The 24,884-nt window shown below is 36.5% G+C and overlaps 2 protein-coding genes across 2 annotated transcripts in view; one reads left to right on the top strand and one right to left on the bottom strand.

Annotated features, from left to right (window-relative positions):
• Positions 1-17,844, top strand: part of slc12a4 (solute carrier family 12 member 4) — a 23,217-nt gene extending 5,373 nt beyond the window's left edge. Inside the window, exons 2-24 of the mRNA XM_028014844.1 lie at positions 3,622-3,719; positions 3,811-3,942; positions 4,261-4,407; positions 5,421-5,475; positions 6,613-6,743; positions 7,600-7,841; positions 8,079-8,293; positions 8,984-9,148; positions 9,277-9,375; positions 9,495-9,552; positions 9,671-9,845; positions 10,032-10,150; positions 10,696-10,794; positions 10,918-11,037; positions 11,176-11,280; positions 12,933-13,101; positions 13,403-13,598; positions 14,106-14,275; positions 14,474-14,605; positions 15,013-15,120; positions 15,202-15,389; positions 15,545-15,678; positions 15,782-17,844. Coding sequence (XP_027870645.1) covers positions 3,622-3,719; positions 3,811-3,942; positions 4,261-4,407; positions 5,421-5,475; positions 6,613-6,743; positions 7,600-7,841; positions 8,079-8,293; positions 8,984-9,148; positions 9,277-9,375; positions 9,495-9,552; positions 9,671-9,845; positions 10,032-10,150; positions 10,696-10,794; positions 10,918-11,037; positions 11,176-11,280; positions 12,933-13,101; positions 13,403-13,598; positions 14,106-14,275; positions 14,474-14,605; positions 15,013-15,120; positions 15,202-15,389; positions 15,545-15,678; positions 15,782-15,873 — 3,149 coding nt within the window. The 3' untranslated portion in view covers positions 15,874-17,844. The remainder of the gene's footprint in view (positions 1-3,621; positions 3,720-3,810; positions 3,943-4,260; positions 4,408-5,420; positions 5,476-6,612; positions 6,744-7,599; positions 7,842-8,078; positions 8,294-8,983; positions 9,149-9,276; positions 9,376-9,494; positions 9,553-9,670; positions 9,846-10,031; positions 10,151-10,695; positions 10,795-10,917; positions 11,038-11,175; positions 11,281-12,932; positions 13,102-13,402; positions 13,599-14,105; positions 14,276-14,473; positions 14,606-15,012; positions 15,121-15,201; positions 15,390-15,544; positions 15,679-15,781) is intronic.
• On the bottom strand, positions 17,512-24,884 carry dpep2 (dipeptidase 2). The gene is made up of 11 exons (XM_028014845.1): positions 24,396-24,884; positions 23,911-24,067; positions 23,631-23,757; positions 22,528-22,657; positions 22,251-22,401; positions 22,021-22,090; positions 21,464-21,640; positions 20,353-20,437; positions 20,194-20,269; positions 19,895-20,030; positions 17,512-19,174 (listed from the first exon to the last, which is right to left on the bottom strand). The coding sequence occupies exons 2-11, from the start codon at positions 24,063-24,065 to the stop codon at positions 18,980-18,982; spliced, it is 1,302 nt and encodes a 433-aa protein (XP_027870646.1). The 5' UTR covers positions 24,066-24,067; positions 24,396-24,884; the 3' UTR covers positions 17,512-18,979.

Raw genomic sequence — 24,884 nt, 5'->3', positions numbered from 1 at the left:
GCACAAAGAAAAGATTTAGCAAAGAGGATTCTTTTTCTTTAACTCTTAGAGCTTATGGAAATGATATTGTTTTCCAATCCATTTTAAGCAGTGCCAACAGATTACTGTAAGATGAAGTTGTAATGTTCTTTGAAAGTTGTTCGCCTTGACCTTTGTAAAGCACTGATACATTATTAAATTGTTGTAAGGCCATAGTATCTGCTGATTTTGTTCAAGACAATCAATAGAAATATAGTTGAAACCAGAGGTTTACATACACTATATAAAAAGACTTTCTTTCATACTGTCTGAGATCAATAGTAATACAAATTGCCTTAAAAATGATCTCTCTCATTATTTTGGCCAAAAGTGTCTTGCAAAAGTTTTATCTATCACCAAAATTTCTAAGTATTTTATTGGAACTGAACATATGTATTTTTATATGGTGTAGGTCAAATGGTTTCAGCTGTATGTTGGACCTTTTAGAATCAAAACCTTTTTTTCTTATTTTAGAAGCGTAGATAAACTCCTAGCATCTTGAACATTAAAAGACTTTGTAGTGCTCTAGTTGCTTGTATTATTTCTTGCCAAGCAAGTTCCAACGGTGGATCAATAAAGTATATTCTATTTTATTCTATTCTAAACACTAACAATAAACACAGGCTGTGGTGCTATGATTGATTAAAAATAAATATGCATATTTCCCTTGAATTTTTAAAATCCTCTTCCCAGATGTTAGTATACATGCAAAGAATCTATGATTAAATTCCCAGATGGGGTTTGATCTCCTTGTTGGGGCTGTTAAATATTTTGGGCAAGCTGTGTAATACATGTAGACATATGTTGAGTAGAGATTGTTGTTCTGTGCACAGAGCATAACTCCTATATGCATTCATAAAAGGGGACTTAATCTTTCCAATTAGACCTTTAGTGTGTTAGCTAGAGAACCCTGCTGCCTCCTTAGCCCATAAAACATAAGGCTGGTTTTGTATCGAAAAACGGCATGTTTTGAAAAGCTGTGAATGGATAGGACGCTGTGGTAGGAAGGGTGTGGACACACTTTATTTCCTGGTCCTTTGTTTCTTTTCTCCTTTATTCATTTGCATCTATTTCTGAACAGAAGAGAAAGATCATGCCCCATCCCATTTTTGTGTACAATGCAATACATTCAAACCACACTAGAGGGCACTATTTATCTGTGTTTGCAGATCAGTATTTGTTATCCTCCCACATTGAATGCAAAGACTGGAGTTCAATCTAAAAACAACAACAAAACAATCTTGCCTTTATGGGAGAGCTAAAAGTTATCAGACAAAAAGAAATTGCACATACTTTTTTCCATGTGAACCTTTATTTTTGTCATGTATTCATCTATGTTTGACAGCCATTAATAAAGTTAACTGCAACCTATTGCTGTCTGAAGTTAGTGGAGCTGTAAGTTTGATCATTTTTGTAATTTTAGCTCAATAACAAGTTTTGGTTTGTGAAGGTCTTGTAGAGGAAGAGAAAATTAGTGAACACATAAAGTCAAACATACCAAATATAGCAGAAAGTTCAGATGAAGTTATGAAAAGAAGAATGATGGCTAATAACATGATATCCAAAACTCTGTATATGTTAGGCAGTTTAATCTGTTGTCTAATAACAAAGTGATTAATGGAAAATGACAAACCTACTAAGACATTTTACAGACAAGACAAGGCATCAATCAAAGAGGAAAACCTCTAGTAACTCTTGGGGAACTGAGATCCACAACTCAGCTAGGAAAAATAAGTTGTCAGGACAAATTTTTAAACAAAACCTCTTGCCTTTATGGGAGAGCAGAAATACTTTTGAAAAAAACCCATAACATGTCACTTTTACAGTTTGGCCTAAACAATGTAGTCAACACTAAAACAACTAGTAGAAGAAAGTACTCTCATAAGATGAGTCTGATATTGTTTGCATGCGTCTCTAAGAGTGTAGCCTGCTTTTTATTATTGTGTTGTCAAGAGACAAATATGGAAAGAGGAGATAATGTTTCTGTTTTATGCAAACAAAAAGTAACTCAACCTCGTGGGAGTTGTTTGTTCTTTTACACAAAAAACTGCTTTAAATCTTCGGTTTATGCCACATTACAAAATTGTAAGCTGCGTATCTGTCGTGGTGTGACTGATTTTTTGTTTAGTTTTGTTTAGTTTTTTGTAAACTGCCATCCGACACATATGTTGTTAATTGGAACCATATAAATAAACTGAATCCAATGGAATGACTAGAATAACAATACACAACTATTTATGTATGCCTGTTCCTGAACATTCATGTGAATTAGAACACGTCTCTACCCACCCTAGAGCTCCCCACTGTCTGTACACCATGTGTTAGATCAAGCCTCTGAGTGAGTTTTCGCTATGGGTGACCGGGTGTCCTGGATAGAAATCGACAATTCCCCAGGCAAGAGCACAGGGTACTCTCTGGCACACTGCATACAGCACATACTGTAGCTATGCTTCCCCACAGCATTTTTGTCAGCAGTGGGACACAGAGCACAGGTAAGCGAGGACCGGCCTTGAAGGTCATGCAGCACAGTTGAGAATACTTGTTTTCTCCATTTCTTGCCCCCTCGGTAAGTTGGCCAGTTTTTGGTTGCAGTATTAATTCAGCCTTCAAGACAGAGCCTGTTGAAGTCTAATAATTTAAAGGTTAGGTAATTTCTTGGTAATGAGGTGGATGCCTGTGGGGGTGAGTGGGGGTGGGTGAAGTTTGCCGTAATGCTTTGTGTACAATAATTGGCCCAGCAGTGGTGATTATTTCTGTTTGATTCTTTCCTCAAAAAGCAAAAATAAATGAAAGTGGAATCTAATTAGTTGCCTGTTTATCACCTGGACTTGCTGTGCTATTGGTCGTTATTTTCCACTTCGCTGTGTGAATTGTGTTTCTGCTTCATGGACATTGTTAAGATCATTCAATTAAAATGAACAGTGACAGTTAAAAGCTGGAAGAGAAGTCTATAAAAAGAGATTTGTTTTCCATTTTTAATTACTAACCAAAGAAACCTGCTTATGTTTTTTTAGCCTAATTTTTTCCATTTGGATTTTATCTCTGTAATGCGATTTTTTTCTCAATCTGAACAATGAAATTTCAATAAGTGCAAGCTAAATGTTTTTTTTAATTGTTTGTGATTTAGAGACAAAGTTGTAAAGCCGTCTTTTCATGCTATTTGAGCTCATGTTTTCAAAGCAAAATTGCCTAACTGATTTTTTTTTTTTAATTGTATGTCTGCTGCAGACTAAAACAAACAAAACATTTTAATGGCATCTGTCTTTTAGCATGCAAAAGCACACAGTACAGCTGTAGATAAAATGTGAAACTTTTGCCCCATTGGAGATGCAGAATTTAGAATTTAAGAAATGCCAGAGTAGTAAAAATTGTTGTAATTTGATTGACTGGACTTTAACATTTTAAGTGATTATCATGTGAAGCTTCCTCTGTTTTGAGTACCACATCATATCAGTATTTGTGCAGATTTTAAGCAATTGATCAACTTTTCTTTTCAACTGTTGCAGTATTTTATATCAATAATTGTTGTTATACTTTGTTAGTTTTCCTTCTAACAATTTCTGTCCAGTCTAAAAGCTTCACTTTTGTCTTACACTCTGACAGGACATGGGAATCATAAAGAGGATAGCCCTTTCCTTAGCAGTGCTGATACCTCTGGCAGGAGGAACGACTTCTATGACAGAAACCTGGCATTATTTGAGGTCTGTTGCTTTTTCCGTACAATATGTCCATAATTTAAAGATAAAAATCTAATCTACCAGAAAATTAGTCTCAGACAACCTCTCGTTCCAGGAAGAGCTTGACATCCGGCCGAAGGTTTCCTCTCTGCTCAGCCGCTTGGTCAACTACACTAATATCACACAGGGTGCCAAGGAGCATGAAGAGGAAGAAAGTGCTGAGGCCTCACGGAGGAAGACCCCCAAGGTCAGGAGTCAGGAAGCAAGTTTTGTTTTTGTGTTATGTGTACAGGGAGAACTTGTAGGCTCTGAAACATTGAACTTTCTTGTTGGCTGACTTTGTGCTTTCTTTTTCAAGTTATTAAGTTTTGTTGATAGATTGCTTATGAAACAGGGCAGTCTGCAGTTAGACAGGGTCAATGTAAGACCTAAATACATGCAAAGTGCTGATAACATGATTGAATGACCTTTAAAAGTACATCAGTCAATATTAATGATCACCCACACTTGTTTCCTGTAATGTCATGCTCAGCACAGTCTTTCCCCATCTCTGTCGCCCTGCTAGTCCCCCAACATGGGAACTCTGATGGGCGTCTACCTGCCGTGTCTCCAGAACATCTTTGGGGTCATTCTCTTCCTTCGACTCACTTGGATTGTGGGAATGGCCGGCATCATACAGTCTCTTCTGATTGTCCTGATGTGCTGCTCATGTGTTAGTATGAACATGTGCAATGTCTACACACAGTTACCTTTACCTAAAAAGTTAACCACAACCATTATTTCAAACCAAGAACCAGAATGTGATCAAGGTTATGCATACAAACACAGACTATGATTTTGGTTCCACTTTGATCTTGGTTTATAGAAATTTAAAATGCAGATTTATATATGGGAACTGAAAAAATTATATTTTTAAGTAAATGTGTATATACTGTGTTATTACAAAAATAATAGTACAAGAATGAATCAGTGCAAATATGCATATTATTGAAAAGCACTTTCATAGTTAAATGTTTATCAGAGAAACAGTCTGTTGGAAGGAACTGTCTCTGTGATGTTCTGTTTGTGTAAATAACAACCTTTAACGTGAACCCAAAAGTAAAAGTAAAAACTGCTTTGCTTCCAACGTGTTTGGGTTTGCAGAGATGAACAGAACCTAATGTTGCAGATTGTACTTCTTTAAAGGAGGAAGTACAATCTTTGTTGGGCTTTTTTCTGAGCAATGTCTACAGTATGTATGATGAGCATCTCAAGTATAGACTGAGGGTGGTTCTAAGAACCAGAAGGGATTTACAGTAGACACGTTGTTATGTAAAAAAGTTGAGGAGTGGACTGAAGGTGATTTCCCAGACATCTACTGTAATCACCATAGTCTTGGACCATTGGTCCTGCATATCAACCTCCTGTGTGTTTGCAGACTCATTAACTATCCAATGACAATGGTGTCATCAAATACTGAAGATTCATGAGTGTGCTGAAGTGCAGTTATTTGTGTAAACCAAATAACTGGGAGGCACTTTGACATTTCCTATACTTTTTTGACCATCATCCTCACTCTCAGTCCATAGGACATAAATGTGTGTTATGTTGGCCATTGCTGTCACCACCTTCATAAAAGTGTGTTTTCAACTTTTACATTTGCCTTGAAAAGCTATCAGGATTTGAAGTTACACCAAATTATGTTGAAATATGCTCTAATGTAACATTTTCTTCTTTCTCTTACAGACAATGCTAACAGCCATATCTATGAGTGCCATTGCTACTAATGGTGTTGTTCCAGGTAAAGCGTAAAACACAAACATTCCAGGTCTATTTACCTTCTTTTAAAAGTCAATAGTAATAGATTTACGCTATCCTAATGTTTTGCATATTTTGTAAGTGCAACTTTGCTTACTTCTTGGGAGTTGTTTGATGGAGAACTGTTTGCAGTGATGTCCTAGTACATCCTTAAAAATAACTAAACTCAGTTCAGCTAGGTTTAAATGTTTTGACTCATGGTCATAGTTTGCCACCTAAATATTTCAACTTGGACTAATTCTCATTAACTTCCTATAATTTGTATGAAATAAAGCTTAAAAAAAATACATGTTGGTTATGACATCATTCACAATATGATATGATACCAATATGATACCACAATATGATCACAACATGATACCAATATACTGTTTCTATGCCAGTGCCTAGTATATTTTTCTTTTATCCCTTGCTGAAGTTTAAAGCTACAGCTTCTGTCCTCTCTCTTCAATCAATAAACAAGCAAAAAGTAAAAAAAATAAAAATAAAAAAACACCACAAAATTTGATAGTTTTGAGGGTTGTAGCTTAAGCCTTCAGTTATTATCCTTGCATATAAAGTGAAGATAAAGTCAATGTAGCCAAGAATGGGAGATGAATAAATCTAAATGTCCTGACAGTATGTTGCGAGGCATAAATTCTGTGAAAAGATTGATCTCTTCCACCCCCTCCCTGAGCTGCTGTTACCGTCTCAAGAAATGCACCACTCCGGATTTGTCCCTACCAAAAACAACCAATCACAGCCAGGAGGATTATCTTAGCACGGTTAATCAATCTCATACACTCGCTGCTAAATGTGCTAATGGTGGAGAAGCAACCTACAGAAAAATCCACTTATCTGCAGTCATTGATGGACATGTTAATTAGCCTGAGCATTAATGACGGGCTGTGCTAGCTGCAGCTTAGCAGAAAAAAGGTAGAGAAAAAGGTGGTGATGAACACCACTACATGGAGGGGAGACTGCTGAGTTCTTCCTCCTTTGATGTTGTGGTAAACTATTAAATGCCAATTAAAATGTTTTTTGCATGTTCTGTTACTTTAGGACAAAAGACCTTGTATCAACAAAATCAAGTAAAATAGAAAGACCTTTGGAGGTTGACAGTTGTTCTTCTCTTTCATAGCTGGAGGAGCATATTTCATGATCTCACGCTCACTTGGCCCTGAGTTTGGAGGAGCTGTGGGGCTCTGCTTCTACTTGGGCACCACCTTTGCCTCTGCAATGTACATTCTTGGAGCCATTGAAATCTTCTTGGTTAGTTTGTTACAATGTATTTCCTCCTTTATATTTCTACTAATGTTTCATATTAAATTGGGTTTGAAATGAGTAATAAAATGTCTTCCACCAGTCTCTGTCTACAAAAAAAGGAATGAAAAAATGGTGGTAGAGAGTCTCTACACTTAACATAAATACAATAAAAAAATCACATAAAGGAAGCCTTCTATCAGGAGAGTGTTTGAAGCTGGCATCTACGTATAATAGAAATGACTTTGTTTTGGGAAGAGATTGATAAAAAGGCTACTTATGTTAGTTACTGGCACTAACATAAGTTAGTTAGTGGTCAGAAAGTGGTTTCCTGCTAGCGTGTAGAAATACATACCGTTTGTTTACTTCCCTGGAAGTTAATGCCAAGAAATTTAAATTGTTGCCATTTGCTTCCTCGTGCTAAATGCTGTCGGAGCTCCTGGATATATGGGGGAATTCCCCAATACTGGATCTGCATATTTGTTTTCAAAAACAAAGATGCAGATATGCTGGATATTTTGCTAACAAAATATCCAACAAGTGGTCTGTTGTATCAGGATAACTTGTTATGCAAAGGGTCATATCACTCACCCCAAAAATCTGGAGTAAATATTGCAGAATTTTATAGACTTGAATGAAGGTGATTTGTGAGTTTTGTGTTTTCATTGAATTACTATAATTGTTAACACATACTTTAACCTGTTGCTGGTAATGTATTTTTTTCTTTCTTTTTTTTAGAGTGGGAAAAGAGTTTGAATTTAAAAAATACTGTGCAGTTTTTTATTTTTGTCTGCTTTATATTATTAATTTTACAAATCCTGTGTAAGCTGTATGTATTAACCTATTTGTTGTCATTTTGTTTCAGAAATATCTGGTTCCTCAGGCAGCTATTTTTCATTCCAGTGATCACCTTGGCCGTGACAGTGCCCTGCTAAACAACATGCGAGTGTATGGAACGCTGTGCCTCAGTCTCATGGCTGTGGTGGTTTTTGTGGGGGTCAAATATGTCAACAAGTTGGCATCCCTTTTCCTGGCTTGTGTTATTATCTCAATTGTCTCCATCTATGCTGGGGCAATAAAATCCATGACGCATCCACCAAAATTCTCGTAAGTGCTGTGAAAACAGACATGTCTGAGAAGGAAGTTGAGGGATCTGTTAAGCGACTTAACATTTATTTAACATCATGTGTTTGTAATGAGAAAAGCAAGTGCTATTTTCTTGCACTTTTCTACATGTAAACCATGAAATAGAATAACCATTTTAGGTCTTTAAGTGTCAGTATTGTTCCCTTCTTTTTTTTAAAATGTGTAAGTAATTGTCCTCTGTGTATTCTCTTGCTGCAGGATATGCATGTTGGGCAACAGGACGTTGGTGAGAGATGGTTATGATGTATGTGCTAAAACTGAGGTAAAGGGGAACATTACGGAGCCCAGTCAACTGTGGAATCGGTTCTGCGTTGGTGGGAACTTGAGCAGTGCTCAGTGTGATGACTATTTCATTCAGAACAACGTGACAGAGATACAGGGCATCCCTGGACTGGGCAGTGGGATTATCAGAGGTAAATCCAACATGCAACTGAGGCATATGTGGAGTTGCTGCTTTGAAGTGGTCCAGCTAATATTTCATTTAGAGAATTTGGTTTGGACTTGTATATAATAAACCATTTGTACATTCAAAAGTCAAGAATGGTGTTCCTCACAGTTCTGGACTTGGATGGGATGTTTTCATTCTTCATCTGAATCCTCAGGGAAATAGCACAGGAAAATATAACAGTATTGTAATCTGATTCTATCTGGATGTCAAGATAATTCCTCTTTGTTCCTGTGGTTGATAACATTCTTCTTCTACCAAAACCAATGGTAAAACATACTGTTTTGAAAAATAATTTATTTATCTTATTGAGTATTGTACAATTTCATTTGTAAAATATCTTATATATTGTTTGGACATGCTTTTGAATTGTTTTGTTTTTTACATTATTATATAACTTGTTTCATTGTTGAACTTTTGCTTGTTTTTTTTTTTATTTTGTTGTGTTGTAAAGCATTTTGAAATGTCCTAAATTACCTGAATTTGCTGTATAACTGCAACTGAGTTGAATTGTTTTCTATATTAAGTGCAGTCGAATTTGAAGATCTAACCATGTTATACTGTATATATATATTTTTTTGCTGTATAAAAATATAGACCTTATGTGTTGATCTAATGTGACACCATTTTTCCCTAAAATATATTTTTGCTGTGATAGAAAACATGTGGAGCAACTACTTACAGAAGGGGGAGATCTTGGAAAAAGCAGGGCTGCGGTCAGCAGATGCTCATAGTCCCTTAGAGAACTTTGTCAACTATGTGTCGGCAGACATTGCTACATCCTTCACACTTTTGGTGGGGATCTTTTTCCCATCTGCCACGGGTAAGACAGACTTATTTTCTTGTTTACAGTGCTCACTGGGAAGACACAGAAGTGTTGGTATCAGCCATTAGGGGGCATTGTGTAGCATGTTTTAAATGTCCTAAGGTTACATGTTTTTTTTTCTGCAGGTATCATGGCAGGCTCTAACAGATCTGGTGATCTCAGGGATGCTCAGAAGTCCATTCCAGTGGGAACAATTTTAGCCATTACGACTACTTCTCTTGTTTGTATCCTTTAGGTTATCAGACACTTGACAATGTTTACTCTTAAGAAGAATGTTAAAGCTGACTTAATAAAGTTGCAAAAAGGCATGTGCCATTATACAATCCTTGATCATGTTGTTTAGATTTAAGTTCTGTGGTCCTGTTTGGGTCCTGTATAGAAGGAGTAGTCCTGAGGGACAAGTAAGTACTTATAGTTTCAGTGCCATATGTGAATACTTACAATTAAATAGGAAAAAAGAAACCGCAGAAATGGCCGAGTCATTATTGGCAATCATACTCAGTTATTGCTTCCTTGCAGATTTGGAAATGCTGTACAACAGAACCTTGTCGTTGGCACTCTCTCCTGGCCATCTCCTTGGGTTATTGTCATTGGCTCTTTCTTCTCTACTGTTGGAGCGGGCCTGCAGTCCCTCACTGGTGCTCCACGGCTTCTACAAGCTATTGCCAAGGACAACATTATTCCCTTCCTTAGGGTGCGGAAAATTATTCACTTCCTGTTTCATATTCTACTAAAATAAATGTCCCAGTGTCTGTCAGTATGTTAAGGAACAAATATTTGTATTGGGAAAAGCTTATCTGTAAATGTATTAGAATATGTTAAAGAACCAAACAGGAAGTGATTTGCATTACTGCATGTAAATGTGTCTATTTTTGCCTAGGTGTTTGGTCATGGAAAGGCTAATGGAGAGCCAACGTGGGCTTTGCTGCTAACTGGCCTTATAGCTGAGCTGGGGATACTGATTGCCTCATTGGACATGGTCGCTCCCATCCTGTCCATGTAAGCAAACATGAAACATTTGACTGATTCCCCACAAACAAGCCCATCATCAGTGACATTTTTCTATATTTTTAATCAGGTACAGCCACTCAGTGAATAAGAATATCATCAAAAACCTTGCTTTATTATTTTTATGCTCTAAAGTTAATACACACGGTGATACATTTAGATGATATAGTTAGGTAACTCCGTCCATCTCTGCCATTGTGGCTTGCAGCAAAATTCTCAGAAAGTGTTATGATGACATAGAACACAAAAGATTTTAAGACTGATATAAAGCTATGGTATGGTTTTGTTGCAGCATATGCAAGCAAGAGGCTTTCTTGGCAGTTGTCCTTGACAATATTCTCAGAGGTTTAGTCACAAATGGTTTTACTGAAGAATATAGCTATTCTTACAAGGATCTAAACAGTCACATTAATCCAACATTGAATGGAAGGAAATATAAAATACATTAATTTTCAATTATATTCCAGTTTATTTAGACACACCAGTGAATTACTTCATTTAAATGTTTGTTTTGACAATGTTTTCTTTTTCTCCAGGTTCTTCTTGATGTGCTATCTCTTTGTAAACTTGGCTTGTGCAGTGCAAACTCTCTTACGGACACCCAACTGGAGGCCAAGATTCAAATATTACCACTGGTTAGTTTATTTAGCAATGTTTTGATCTTTGCAACAATCAGATTTTGTATTACAAGCAGAAGTTTCGTCACACCTTCAGTGAAGGACACCCGTTATAATATAACCAAATTATCACCTCTGCAGGGCGTTATCATTTCTTGGCATGAGTATGTGTCTGGCTCTCATGTTCATATCCTCCTGGTACTATGCCATAGTGGCCATGGGCATTGCAGGAATGATCTATAAATACATTGAATACCAAGGGTATGTTTTGACTCAATGTTCTACTAAATTGAATTCTTAAAATGGTTGTTTTTTTCTGTTTGACTGCTACATATCTCTAGCTGACAACAACTTATTTCCTCAATCTTTTTTTGTATTTCAATTACTACATACAATTAGGGCAGAGAAGGAGTGGGGAGATGGAATAAGAGGACTGTCTCTCAGTGGTGCACGTTATGCCCTGCTGAGGCTGGAAGCTGGACCTCCCCACACCAAGAACTGGAGGTATTACCACAACCGCAGGAGAGAACAGAAATGATTCATCATTAGAAACTGACAACTTCATGCTATTTCTAAAAAAAAAAAAAAATTACCTGTATGTCCTGGTGAAATAGTCTGCCAAGTTTGTGTCCAGATTCTAGGAAACTACAAGCATCAGTTTTATTGCAGTGCTTTTTGTTTTGCCTGTCTGTCTATTTTAAGTATGTAGGAAAGTGTTAGTAAGAACTCAGATGCACATCCAAATAGCAACTGGCTTTTCAAACAAGTTGCCACTCAGAAGAACAAAAGCCATCTCTCTAATTTGCGACCACAGCATGTGCCAGTAAACTGTGGATCAATGAGAAGAGCTGTCATTTTACAATCTGAAATTTGTGAGTTTTCCTCCAGCTTCTTTCTTGATGTGCTCATGGGCAATCCCTTAGATTCAAGTTAACTACCAATATGTGTGCCAGTATATGAATCTATGTTTTGAGTACAGCTAGAAAAAGAGCATTTAAAACCACCGTTTGTAGGTTTAATTTACAAACTTTTAAACCATATAGGTTTAATTTATCTATGCAAAAATTCAAGGGGAATGGAATGATAAAAGCATATTTGCAGAACAGCTTTACTCAGAAAATTTACATTCCATCTCACAATAACCTCACAGAAGCAGTTCTCTTCTATAAGCAACACAACAGTGAAATTTTTCTGGCATGCTTAAAAGCAAAGAAAGGGACATAAAATATGAATTCATGCAACCCAGCACTTGTTTTTTGAATCTGAAAATCTTATAACCTTGTCCTTTAATAGGGATTGATGTGAAAGAAAAGGTGAGAATCTTCTAAGCAAGATTTTCAGTGTGGTTTGGACTCTATGTCTACTCCTGCTCACCAGCCTTGTTTGTGGTGTTAATGGACAGAATCTCAAGGTGTAAGACCAAGAGGAGGGCTTTGATCTTCAGTGTGAAGTGGCATAATTTGCAGCCACGTCTGAAGTGGCCAAACTTCGAATAAGCTCCTCCAGGTCTGAGGAAATGGTTCTCCACCTGGAAAGGGTGGACTGTTTCCTTCAGGTCACAGGTCATTCTTCCTCTTAAGTGGAGGGATTCAAAGTGTCTTGGTACTTTGAGTGGTGGTAGGATGAAGCAGAGACGAATCGAAGCTTCAGGGCTTCATCTATAGCACTGCTCCTCTGTTGTGGTGAAAAAAGAGTGGAATGTTAAAGCCAAAGCTTTCAATTTACTGGCCTATCTGTAGACCAGCCACAGAAAGGACATCATCCCGGGTACAAACGGCTGAAATGAGCTCACGTTTTACAGTTGCTCTATCATCCAGAGAAGTCTGGAGTACAGCTGTTCCTGCTTCACATTAAAAAGAGTTGAGGTGGTTCAGGCATAGGATCAGAATACCTCCTTTGCATCTTAGTTTGGAAACGTGCAAATATGTAGAAATACCTATGTTGAAATCAGTCTGTCATGTAAAACGTTTAGAGGTATGTTGAATAACAACATATCACCTAAAACCTGTGATTCAGTAATCCAAACTGATTAACACGCTTTCAGTATGTTGTCTCTCTCATAGCATTGATTGGCTAATTTTATTAGAATTAACAATTTGTAATTGTGTTTACTGGGGATGATATTGGTACGTTGATTGATCATTTGTGCTCTTTAGGCCACAGTTACTGGTTCTGTTGAAGCTAGATGAGGACCTCCATGTGAAATATCCACGAATGCTCACCTTTGCCTCACAGCTAAAGGCAGGAAAGGGTCTGACCATCGTTGGCTCTGTCATCCAGGGAAACTTTTTGGACAGCTATGGCGAAATGCAAGCAGCTGAACAGGTAAAAGGTGGAAAGGTTTCTGTAACTTTCTGGATTGTATGTCACTGCTCTTGTGGAGTGGAGAAGTTAACATTTTCTGATATGCTCATACGACGTTTTGTCTTTGTATAGGTGGTTTAATTATTCTTATATTGTTTATAATTATAAGCATGTATGCTAATGCAAGTCATTAATCACCTCAAATTACTGTTTTTGGTTAGATTTTGTTGAAAATGTTACTTTTGAAAGATTTGAGCTTGGATAACAATTAGCAATGGCTAAAATGAGCTAAAATTTAATATAAGTGCAACTGTCCTTCTAGGCCATTAAGAACATGATGGAGATTGAGCGGGTCAAAGGTTTCTGTCAAGTTGTTGTGGCAACTAAGGTACGAGAAGGTATAGCCCACCTGATCCAGTCCTGCGGTCTGGGTGGGATGAAACACAACACCGTGGTTATGGGTTGGCCATACGGCTGGAGACAGAGCGAAGACCCTCGAGCCTGGAAAACCTTTATCAGTAAGAGTATTTCCACAGTTTAGCAGTCCAATCTGTAAATCATTTTGCTTTTTCTTCAGCATTTTAATATCTTGGACAAAAAGTTTTTGGTTTTCCTTTTATCCACTGTAAGCAATTTTGTGGGGATTTTAGCTTGGTCTTTTTGGCAGTGTTATAATGAGAACAAACATTGATTTGGGTGTTTTTATTTTTTCTGAAGTCATTAAAAGTATTTTTTCATCCCATATATGTAAAAAGTCTTCTCCACTAAAGCTAAAGAGAAACAAAATTTAAAAAGTTATCTGGAGCAGAGTTTTCCCACAGTACTGGTGTTCAGTTTTCAGTCAGTATAACATTCCTTTCACTTTCCTAATTTGATCTACCACACTAAATTATGATGCATTTCAGCACTTCCATGATAAACTGTGGTGTGCAGTGAAAGTCTGCAGAGACTGTATTGCCCTATGTGCAGTAATGGTAATGACATATGTAAATATCACAGCCTGTGTGTTGCCTTCTCTGCCCCAGACACAGTCCGCTGCACAACAGCTGCCCACCTGGCCCTGATGGTCCCCAAAAATGTGTCGTTTTATCCAAGCAACCATGAACGCTTCACAGATGGGAACATTGATGTGTGGTGGATTGTTCATGACGGAGGAATGCTGATGCTGCTGCCTTTCCTGCTCAAACAGCACAAGGTCAATGAACAACACTTCCTATTCATTTAGTTAACTATTTAACTGTAGTTTTATGGGGAGATTTTTTTTCAAAGCTCCCAAACCATCATTTTGTGTATGACCAGTGTCTTTCAAATTCTGATATTAAATTGACTTTTTAATGGCAGCTTTACTTTCACAGTAATGCGCTGAAAAGATCACAAGACTTTTGCATTTTAGGTGTGGAGAAAATGCAAAATGCGCATCTTCACTGTGGCCCAGATGGATGACAACAGCATCCAGATGAAGAAAGACCTGGCCACATTCCTGTACCAGCTGAGAATAGAGGCAGAGGTGGAGGTGGTGGAGATGGTGAGGGCTCCTCTCACACAGTAACTCATTAGTGGTAGGAAATAGTCCAATGAAATACATTTTATGATAACGACAAACAGGATGTTAGATTACCTTGGTACAATAAAGCAGATATGCTTCAGACTAACACAGAGTGGTTGTTGTCAGCAAGATAAGAAAAAACATAGATAATAGACAAAAAAAATGACTTAACCATGCAAATGTAAGTCCACTGGGGGAAAAAAACCTTGTAGCCATATATCTGAAAGCAGGTGCAGAAAACACATTTTATGGGAACCTTGAGTCTGTCATTGTTTGATGCAGTTTTCATGTCATCCACACCAAAAAATATGGAAAAATATAAAAAGTTTGCAAAACATTGTGTTTCATCTGCATTACCAACTCATGTTTCTTAAATGGGATTTCAGCATGACAGTGATATCTCAGCTTACACTTATGAAAGAACACTAATGATGGAGCAAAGGTCCCAGATGTTACGGCAAATGAGGCTATCCACTTCAGAAAGACAAAGAGAGGTAAGTTGGGACTGAAAGAGAGAGAGATATACCTCTTCTAGAATTTGTTTCATATTTTTAACATTCTCATGGAACCTACAGGCCCAGCTGGTTAAAGACAGACATTCACTGGTGCGTATGGGCAGTCTGTACTCCGATGAAGAGGAGGATGTGATGGAGGTTCCTCCAGAGAAAGTCCAGATGACCTGGACCAAAGAGAAGTGTGAGGCTGAAAGGCAAAACCGAAACAATGCTCCTGAGAACTTCAGAGAACTCATGAGCCTCAAACCGTGAGCCATTTGTGTTTTCAAACATCTCCGGACATTTTATAATGACTAATTACACTTTTTTTAAACGTTTTTTTTTTTACTATTTTTGTGCTGATTTTAATTATCTCAACAGTTTTACTGTAGCACTAATAAAACTCTCCCTTGCTGCTTTTTAGGGATCAGTCCAATGTGCGCCGCATGCATACAGCTGTGAAACTTAATGAAGTAATAGTTAACAGATCTCACGATGCCCGATTAGTGCTGCTCAACATGCCAGGCCCACCACGCAATACAGATGGAGACGAAAACTGTATCCTTTGCCATTCCTATCAACAACACATGAGGCCTCAGTAATAACGATGGGGTGTGAAAATCCTATGCTTTTGTTTTCAACTCCTTTATTCACGGCTCAGATATGGAGTTTCTGGAAGTGCTAACCGAGGGTTTGGAAAGAGTCATGTTGGTGAGAGGAGGAGGGCGAGAGGTCATCACTATCTACTCCTAACCAGCTAGGAGTTGTTATGGGCAGTGACATACAAATACATTCCAACATGGGACAGAAAGTGACACATGCTTTGCTTTTAAGCTATGAGGTGAAGGTTAGGAACAGAGAGGGGGGAGAGTTAAACTTTTGGGAGCAAAAGAGGTTGATTCTATTCTTGTAGAATATTTATAAATACTAAAACCTGTCCTCCTGTTTTTTCATTACGAATGAAAGCAGTCATTAGTTTCCTTAGAATTCACTTTCAATTGACAAACCTTCGTCATTTGCGTGGGCTGTAGATCAAACACAGTGTCTTGTCATGAACTTGTATTTTACTGTTTGGCCTGCAAGTCAAACAGAAACAAGAGCAGCCAGATCTCATGTCAGAGCTTGTTGTAGCAATATTTGTCTACTAGACAAAAACCTTCTCCAATTTATTTCTCTACCCAATGATGCTATGTGTAAATATCTGGATCTGTAGTATTTCACATGAATAAATTCCTTCTCACAGACAAATACATATTAAGAACATATGAGGATGTACACTTTTAAGAGGGGTAATATGATTTCAATCTGTTCATCTTTCAACAGGTCTCAGATTATGCACATACACAAGCATATGGTTACTTTATTGTTCCGATTGGAGAAGCGTTAAAAAATTTAAAAAATTCTGAGGCCAATCATTATTTGCAGTAGCCTGGGTTCCAGTGTCACTGTGGGGGAAAATAGAGATGGCACATTGTGTTCGTAAGCCCGAGGTAATCTTGCAGTCATGCAGCTGCAACATTATAGACCTAAAACTTTATCATATACCCAAATTCACACCTGATGCTCCTTCTGCAATAAGACAACTAGTGGAGGTCTAAAGGTTCATGCCAGTAAGTGTGGTTATAGAAACCCTAAAAAACATCAAAATGTATCTGCACTGCACTGAATTCCTTCAAAAGTATTTTGTTACATCTGAACAGCTACCAAAACAAATATGCTTTTCTGTAACATCATATTGGATGTTATTCCCACAATCCATACCAGCAATACTGCCAGGAAAATGGTGAATAATATGAATATTAAATTAGATTGTCAGAAGATCTTTTAGCAAATTGTTTTCTTAAAGGGCATTACCGCCTCCAGGCAACCCAATCATGATAAGATGACGTACTAAAAATGTAGATAAGTCATTTTTTCCATGACTGAGGGTTTGTAATTATTTGGAAAGCCTTAGAATAATATTACAAATCTGTGTTTGAGTCTTAATATCTGTTTCACTTTAAGATGGGAGTCAGTGCAGGTAGAAGAACAACAGCTAGAAAAGCTAGCAGTAAAAACTTAAAAGTATTTTCTTTTGAAAGAATATTCTTATTTATTCTTTTCAAGAATAGAAGTATTTATATTATTTATTTTCTGAATATTTCCCCTCTTTCACTACAGATACACTTTCTGAGACATTGTCTGATTTTGACTATAACCAAATTTTTAAGAAATATAATTAATCTATTTGCAATTATATTTCTGCTGTTGAATAGAAAACATAAAAAGCTGTCAATGTTTTATGAATGCTTTTATTTAGCAAACTTGGAAACTTTAATGATAAGAAGTGTGGCTTAAATTAAAGATGCTTATTTTCAAGAGTTTATGTAATAGGTTTTCATTGTATTTATATTACAATTTCTGTTTTGCAACTGAAATGAATTTGCTTTATATACATACCAACATGTTGTTCCTGTTTTACAGCAAGTATCGTTTTTATTTCAGTTAATTACAAACAAGATACTCAAAGAAGCTTAGGTGAGAACTGAAGAAAAACATCTTATGAATAGATCATAACTGATAACAGATTTACCTAAATTTTGAAAATTACTTTTGGGATACTCCGTTATTCTCATAAACACATTTTTGCTTATTAAAGAGTTTCTCTAACAATACTCATTTGTTTCCGCTATATGCACAACACAACAGTTACTTCAATGATAAATAAACATTTGTATAAAAGAAGTCTTAGTTTGTTTCTTCTTTTGCAATTGTCAAAATATGAAACTATTTTTTCCATAAAGCACACAAAGAGAGAGCTTGGTGTATTCTTTTGGGTAAATTTTAATTGTATGGATGTATGAATGCATGTGTGTACTACCCAGACTTATGAAAATGTAGCTGAGGTTATATAAAGATATATATAATCACTATAATTAATCTTACCAATGGATCTTTTCATCTGTTGATTCAAGTCCTGCCACAGCGACTACTCTGATTATTTGGTTTAATTCCTATATTTAAAGGAGCTCTGTAAGCTGTAAATGATCTGCTTTGATTTCACCTGGCAACCTTCTCACTGGTCAACAACATTCATTAAATCAGAAGCTCCATTTTAAGCTTTTTATTTTTTTTCTATACTGATTTTGAACCGCATACATCAGTAACAAAATATATGTTATTAATACATTCACACATTGGTTATTAATGTGCATCCTATACAGCAGAATTTTAATAAATACAGGTAAGAAGTAGGGATGCACTGACTGCAATTGTTTTGGCAGATCACCAACCTTAAAAAAGACTGATGTGACTATTTAAATTTTTGCAGATTCCCTTTTTTTTCTTTATAAATGGTACTGTTGCTAAAGTTTCCAATAACCACATTTGTCACAAGTTACTTTTATGAAGAGAAAATCACTACAGAGGACTGTATTAGTATTAGTATTTGGTTGACTATCGTTAACCAAATACCTGCAGATGTGAGATAATGAGTGGATCTGTCAGTCAGCCCTCTTGCACAGCAAAGCAAAAGAGTTCAGTGACTAATTTTCAGACCTTTATAGAGGTAGATAAGATTGGTGGTTATGATCAGTTTCACCCGAAAGTATCAGCCGATCGTTGATCACCCAAAATTATGGAATTCAGGCCGATCAATCAGTGCACCCCTAGTAAAAAATAATTGTAAAAAAATGTGAATAGCTATTGTAACTATATGCTATAAGCAAATAGGTACATATATACATATGTACCTATGAAATATGAGTGCATAATGGACATATGCACTAATATGTCCATTAGACATATGAGTAGACATATGCATTCATTCATCATATAGATAATAAAAGCTCAACTAAAGAAGAGAACAGGGTTTAGTCAGTCAAGGAAAGAAGGAAAAAAGCAGTGCTAAGGCCAGGAATAATAAATTCAGTCCTTTTGCTTTAAATGATGGGCTCTGGTTGGAGACCAGTTCTTGCAGGATAGGTTGTTTGAGTTCCAATCTACATTTGTTTGCCACCTCTTTTAGAGGTATCTCTTCTTCACTTGGCTTCTTCCAGCTTAGATTATTGCGAACCTAAAAGACAGAGTAGAAAACAAGTAGAAAATATTGCACAAATGAATATGAAAACCCCCAAGACTTGGAGCTCATCGTATTATCAGATAACTCATTAAAAACATACCTGGAAACATACAAAAAGTTTGTAAATAATATTTAAAAATATTTGACTGGGGCAAATAATCTGTTTTCACTGATTGTTGAGGCATGATGTTTTGTTTACCTAAGATAAATTGTTTAATTTAGGAGAGTATTTCCAGAAAGAACGATAAAGAAATGCATCAAATTGACAGATTTCGAAATACCAAAGTAATGAACTTTACATACCAAAGCTCAATACTTTGGTATGTCATTACAAAACAATAAAATTAGGACAGTTAGTTTTACAGGGAATGACTGCTCAGCATTCAGAAGTATAGCTCTCTGACTCTGTTCAGAGAGCTAAACAGTGTTTCCTTCACTGTACTGAACTGTTCTCAGCTGGGTTCAGATCAGCTGAGGAAGGAGTCATGGCATAAATTGGAATGGTACTGTGATCATTCTCAAATATCTTAACAATTTCAAAAGTCCTGCATCCCTCTACTATAACTAAATACATAATGTATTCAACTTTATCCAGCTTGGACTTAAAAAATAACCCTAATATGATAGTATGGTCAAAATACTTACTTGACTAATTGTGTACGTAGTGTATAGTGGGATTCCTTAGTCAGGAAATGAGTTATTTTCAGAGCTTACCTTCTCAACTTCCTCAAACACTCGCAGGAAATTATTTCTAAGGACATCAGCCAATTCCTCCTCTGTCCATTTCCTCTTCAGGAGCTCCTGGATTATTACAGGATACTTTGAGACGTCTTCTAATCCCACAGGAAAACTGTTATTGAAACACATATAAGTAAATGATCACTTTGATGTATTCTTCCAACAGAAATTAAAACAAAAGCGTGGATGGAAGGAGGAAAGGACAGATAGATAGGTGGAGATGGATGGATGGATGGATGGATGGATGGATGGATGGATCCAGGTACATGTCTCACCTAGTGCCACCATCAAAGTCTCCTCCAATTCCTATTGACTTAGCTCCAATAACCTCCTTAATGTGATCAAAGTGGTCTGATGAAACAGTTAAAAAACTCAGGTATTAAAAGATTTAATGCCACATTAAAATACATTACTATTCAAGAAGAAAGATTTACCAGCCAAATGAGAAACAGTAGCCTCGTTCTGGCAGGAAATAAAAGGGCTGTAGAAATTCACCATGATCAGCCCTCTGTTATTTTTCTGAAACACAACACAAACAAGTACTATGAAGGAGCATTGCCAGCTAAGCTTAGTTAGATATGTTTGTCAGGTTTCTTTCATTTAAACTATGCTTATGGAAAGAAATAAGGTCAAAAGTAGAAGTCTGTGTGTTGTACCAGGCTGTGCTTAAGCAAATGGAGTCATGTGAAGTGATGAGAAACATGCCAAATCAAGATGTGTAATAGCAGCAGTAAGGGTGGAATTACCCTGAGGTACTACTCATGCCTAGTTCACGTTTTCCAGATCAAAGTGTTACCAGATGCAGTTTTAAAGATGGGGAAAGAAATGGATAAAACTTAACTAATTTGCTTTGGCTCATTGTGTTTGCATAATGCATACTCAAATGTTTCATTTAATAATAAGAATAATACACAGATTAAAAAGCAATACATCAGTTTGAGAGAAATATGTTAGTAAATCAAACATGTGCTGATTCAGTGTGCCAAAAGCACATGGGAGACACATTTAGATGAGAGTTATTCATCAAAGATTGAACCTCCTATTAGTGTATGTTTGAGTTTATCATGGTACTTCATTAAATACTTCATTAAAAAATGTAATGCTTTTAAGGTTTGTGAAGAATACAAAATTTTCAAATTGCAAATTTCAAAAAGTTTGAACAGAAATTTCTCAAAGCTACTAAACATGATCACTACGCATTCGTACAAAACTTTTCTTTATTATTCCACAAATTAAGACTCAATGTTTTTTTTTACACAGTATAAGAATTAAACTTAATTTGTTTTTCCAGATTAATGATTATGCTGGCTTGGAGTAGATCATTTTGGTTGATATACATTGGCATCTATTTTTCCAAAATGTCCAACATTGTTATGAAGAGTCAGTAAGGACCTTTTTTTGTAAACACACATTTTATCATTTAAAAAAATGATCATAAGTGTTAACAGGCTTTCATTTCTAAGCTGGAAATTTGCTTACAGATGTTCCATTACATTGGCATGAAAACAACAAACCACAGATGATTCAACAAGCAGGTTTTCTCACCAGCTTATGAAGCAACCAGTCAGGTACATTACGACTGTTGTTACAGATCTTGTAGGAGGACGAATGACTGAAAATGACTGGAGCTTTGGAATGGCTCAGAACGGCTGAAGCTGTCTCAGAAGATGTGTGGGAAAGGTCCACTATCATTCCCAGTCTGTTCATCTCATCCACCACAGCCTATTAAAAAGGAAGGATAAAAATTTGAAAACCATTTAAGTGGTCATTTACGAATCAGGAAAAGGAAGGAAATTAAATTAACCAGAAACAGCAGATCAGCAGATTGTGAGGCGTACACAAGTAAATACTCTGGTACTGATAACTATCAAGGAAGTCCTATGGACTTGCACTTAACAGGTCCAAAAATAAAAATACCAACCATTTACGACTGCTTTTACTTTTTCTTATTATTTTTAGGCAGAATAAAATTTCCACAAATTTGAAAAACAAAATTTTATATTGACTAACTGCATTCCTCCTAAAATGCATGAACAGTTTGTGAGGTGTGATGAGTTGTGGCAGTAACTTCTATGGTTACTGCCACCAAAGTTTAACCTTACCTTTCCAAATGTCGTCAGGCTGTTATTGGGCCTTACAAAGACTTTGTAATAGTTTGTAGAAGATTCAGCCCTGCACCAAAAAGTATATATATTAGTCAGAAGATGCGGAACAAAAGGTTAAGAATAATCTTTGTTCAAAAGATGTTCAGACTGAGCTTGTTTCTAATATGAGATTTACATCCTATAGATAAGAAATATGATATTTTGAAACTGCATGCTTTATAGAATACCAGGGAGTATTGCAGGAATGAGTGAGGGACATGGAGCGGACTCCAAGCTGATAAAACATGCGCAGCGCAGGAAGGCTGCTATCAATGGAGTGGCCCCCTTCAATGCTTATCAGACAAGCAATTTTACGCCTCGTCATGGAATCCCTCACTTCTGCAAACACAGACATATTTTCATGATTCAAAAAAGCTACCGTTGCACCCGTTCTCTTATTAATTTGGAAGAGTAGCAGTGAATGTACTGTTACTGGGCTTGGTAACAAGACAATGAGTACCATACCCTGAGTGGAAGTGACCAGTTCAAAGTCAGGGTATTCTGTGCATATTCGTCTGATTACATCTATTTGTTCCAAAGTCAGTCGCACCGCATCCATGTCCTGGGCCCCACACAAAATATAGGCTGCAAACATCTGACAAACAGAGATGGACATCAAATAAGTAATAATAAAAAAATCACATATATTGACAACATATAATGTTATATTGGCTTATGCTGACATGATAGCTCTATTGAAGCTGCTCTGCTGGGTTGAGACATGGGGATTGTGCAGATCTTTGGAGTACAGTTAACTATGTGTGTCATGTTATAGAAACCAACTGATGATTTGAACATTTGATATAATGCATTATCCTGCTGCGACTAGGCTTCAGAAGATGGGAAAGCTAATCATAAAGTGTTGAACATCATTAGTAATAATACTCACGCAATGTTCATTGATGCTTAATTGGTACTAAAGCTACTAATGTGGCCGAAAAATATCCTCCTCACCATAACACAACCTCTCAAATAAGGTGAACAATTGATACAACGAAGAATATACTTATTTCTTTATGTTGTTTAAACCAAATTCTCAACATACCATTAGAATTTTTTTAGGGTGACTCAGATCAGGCAACGTTTTCTCAATACGTTATTGTGTAAATCTGCCGTGACCGTGTAAATTGTGATCTCAATTTCCTGTTCTTAGCAGACAGAAGCACCACCCGCTCTGGTCTTCTGCTGCCATAAACCATCTGCTTCAAGGTTCTGCATAAACAGAAGATACTCTGCATGCTACCAACAAGTGGTTATTTTAGACACTGTTACCTTTGAACCAGTGTCCTTATTGTCCTCCTATCCCAACTTCAGAAAGGCATTTCTGTACATACAGAAGTGTATGTACAGTATTTCTCAGATAGCCCTTTTATGAGCTATCTGAGAAATGGTTTTACTTTGAAAATCACAGCAAAAGGGCAGTTTCTGAACTATTTAGACCACTCTAAAAAATGTTTCCATGTTCAAAGTTATTTTGTAATTTGTGTTAACAAATACTTATAAAGTGGCCAGTAAATGTACATACCAAAACAGTGCCATGATGCTTATTCAGTCAGACTCTACAGTACCTGTGTCTGCACATGGCCTGCTCTGAGGCGGGAGATATCAGTGGCCACTCTGGTGAGATGAGTTAGATTGATCTTGCTCAGCTGGTTGTTGTGATGGATCCTCAACCTTAGAGCTAAATCGTTATGACTGCAGAAAGAAGAAGAAAGAGTAAGAAAAGCAACGTTAAGCATTTTAATCTTAACATTAAGATTAATCTTAACATTAAGATTAATCTTAACGTTAAATCTTAATTTCAGAGATTGTATTTATGTTTAGGATTAAACAATATGCATCCATTACCCGTCTATGAGAGGATATTTGGATAATAAATCATGTGCTCTGTCTCTTTCAGAGTATCCAGAGATGAAGCAGCACAGAGAGAAAACCAGCAGAGCTCTGAGAGCGTGCACACAAAGGCTGCATGAAGCACCTAATAAAGTTTTCCTATAAGACATTTCTGAAAATAGAAAACCAACATTAGAAATAAAGATATCAAAAAAACAGATTAAAAACATCAACATCAAATAATTAACTCTAATCTATAACTCATAGCCTAAAGCTGAATCCACATTTTGGTTTATAAAATGTAAATTCATGGATCTTATAAAACAAACAAGTCAACACACAAACTTGTTCTTGTTTAAGTTACCACATTCATCCCATAGCAATTATGGTGGAAACCGTAAAGAGTAAAAAACTCCCTTTTAAGAGAGCAGTAAGTAAATGTATTTACATAATCAGTTAAATATAAGAAAAGTTCATTTAAACTGCGCAAAGTATCTTACCAGATCGGCAGTAGTAAACGTATTGACAGTTTTGTTGACAGTTTCTCTATCTCTCAGCTCCGTAAATGAAGAGGGCACAGCCAAAAAGAAAACAGCTGTCTGGTGCGTTCAAATGCGATCCGCAAAAGTGCAACACTATAGGGTCCGGCTTTACTTGATCCCGGTAGAAACGTCTACGATTTTTACCATTATTAGAAAGCACCGTTAGTTGGAGTAATGGTAGAAAAATTAATTATAAAATTTTCGCAGTCAAAAATCTTTCACAAATTTTCATGAAATAAGGAATTAACACTGAATGACAAGACATTTAAGCGCCATCTGCTGCGAGAATCAAGAAAAGCGAACTTGACACTCAAATCTTAAACAACTACCATAACGTCTAAGCTAAAAAAAAACACAAAAAAAACAAACAAAAATAAACACTTTGTGACACATTTCGCATACCCGGTCAAAATCCACTGTAAAGAAGCACGTCTGACTCTATGACTA

The sequence above is a fragment of the Xiphophorus couchianus genome, chromosome 4, assembly GCF_001444195.1.
Source record: "Xiphophorus couchianus chromosome 4, X_couchianus-1.0, whole genome shotgun sequence".
Lineage (NCBI taxonomy): Eukaryota > Metazoa > Chordata > Actinopteri > Cyprinodontiformes > Poeciliidae > Xiphophorus > Xiphophorus couchianus.
Note: the sequence above shows the minus strand (reverse complement) of the source record. Positions and strands in the feature narration are given on the sequence as shown.

What these genes read in the sequence shown, in the direction of transcription:
- dpep2 (XM_028014845.1), bottom strand. Translation starts at nt 24,065, where the DNA reads ATGTCTTATAGGAAAACTTTATTAGGTGCTTCATGCAGCCTTTGTGTG. An exon ending in CATTCCTGCAATACTCCCTG is followed by an intron (nt 22,091 to 22,250) that starts GTATTCTATAAA and finishes TTTTTGGTGCAG; the next exon opens with GGCTGAATCTTCTACAAACT. An exon ending in GCCTGACGACATTTGGAAAG is followed by an intron (nt 21,641 to 22,020) that starts GTAAGGTTAAAC and finishes CCTTTTTAATAG; the next exon opens with GCTGTGGTGGATGAGATGAA.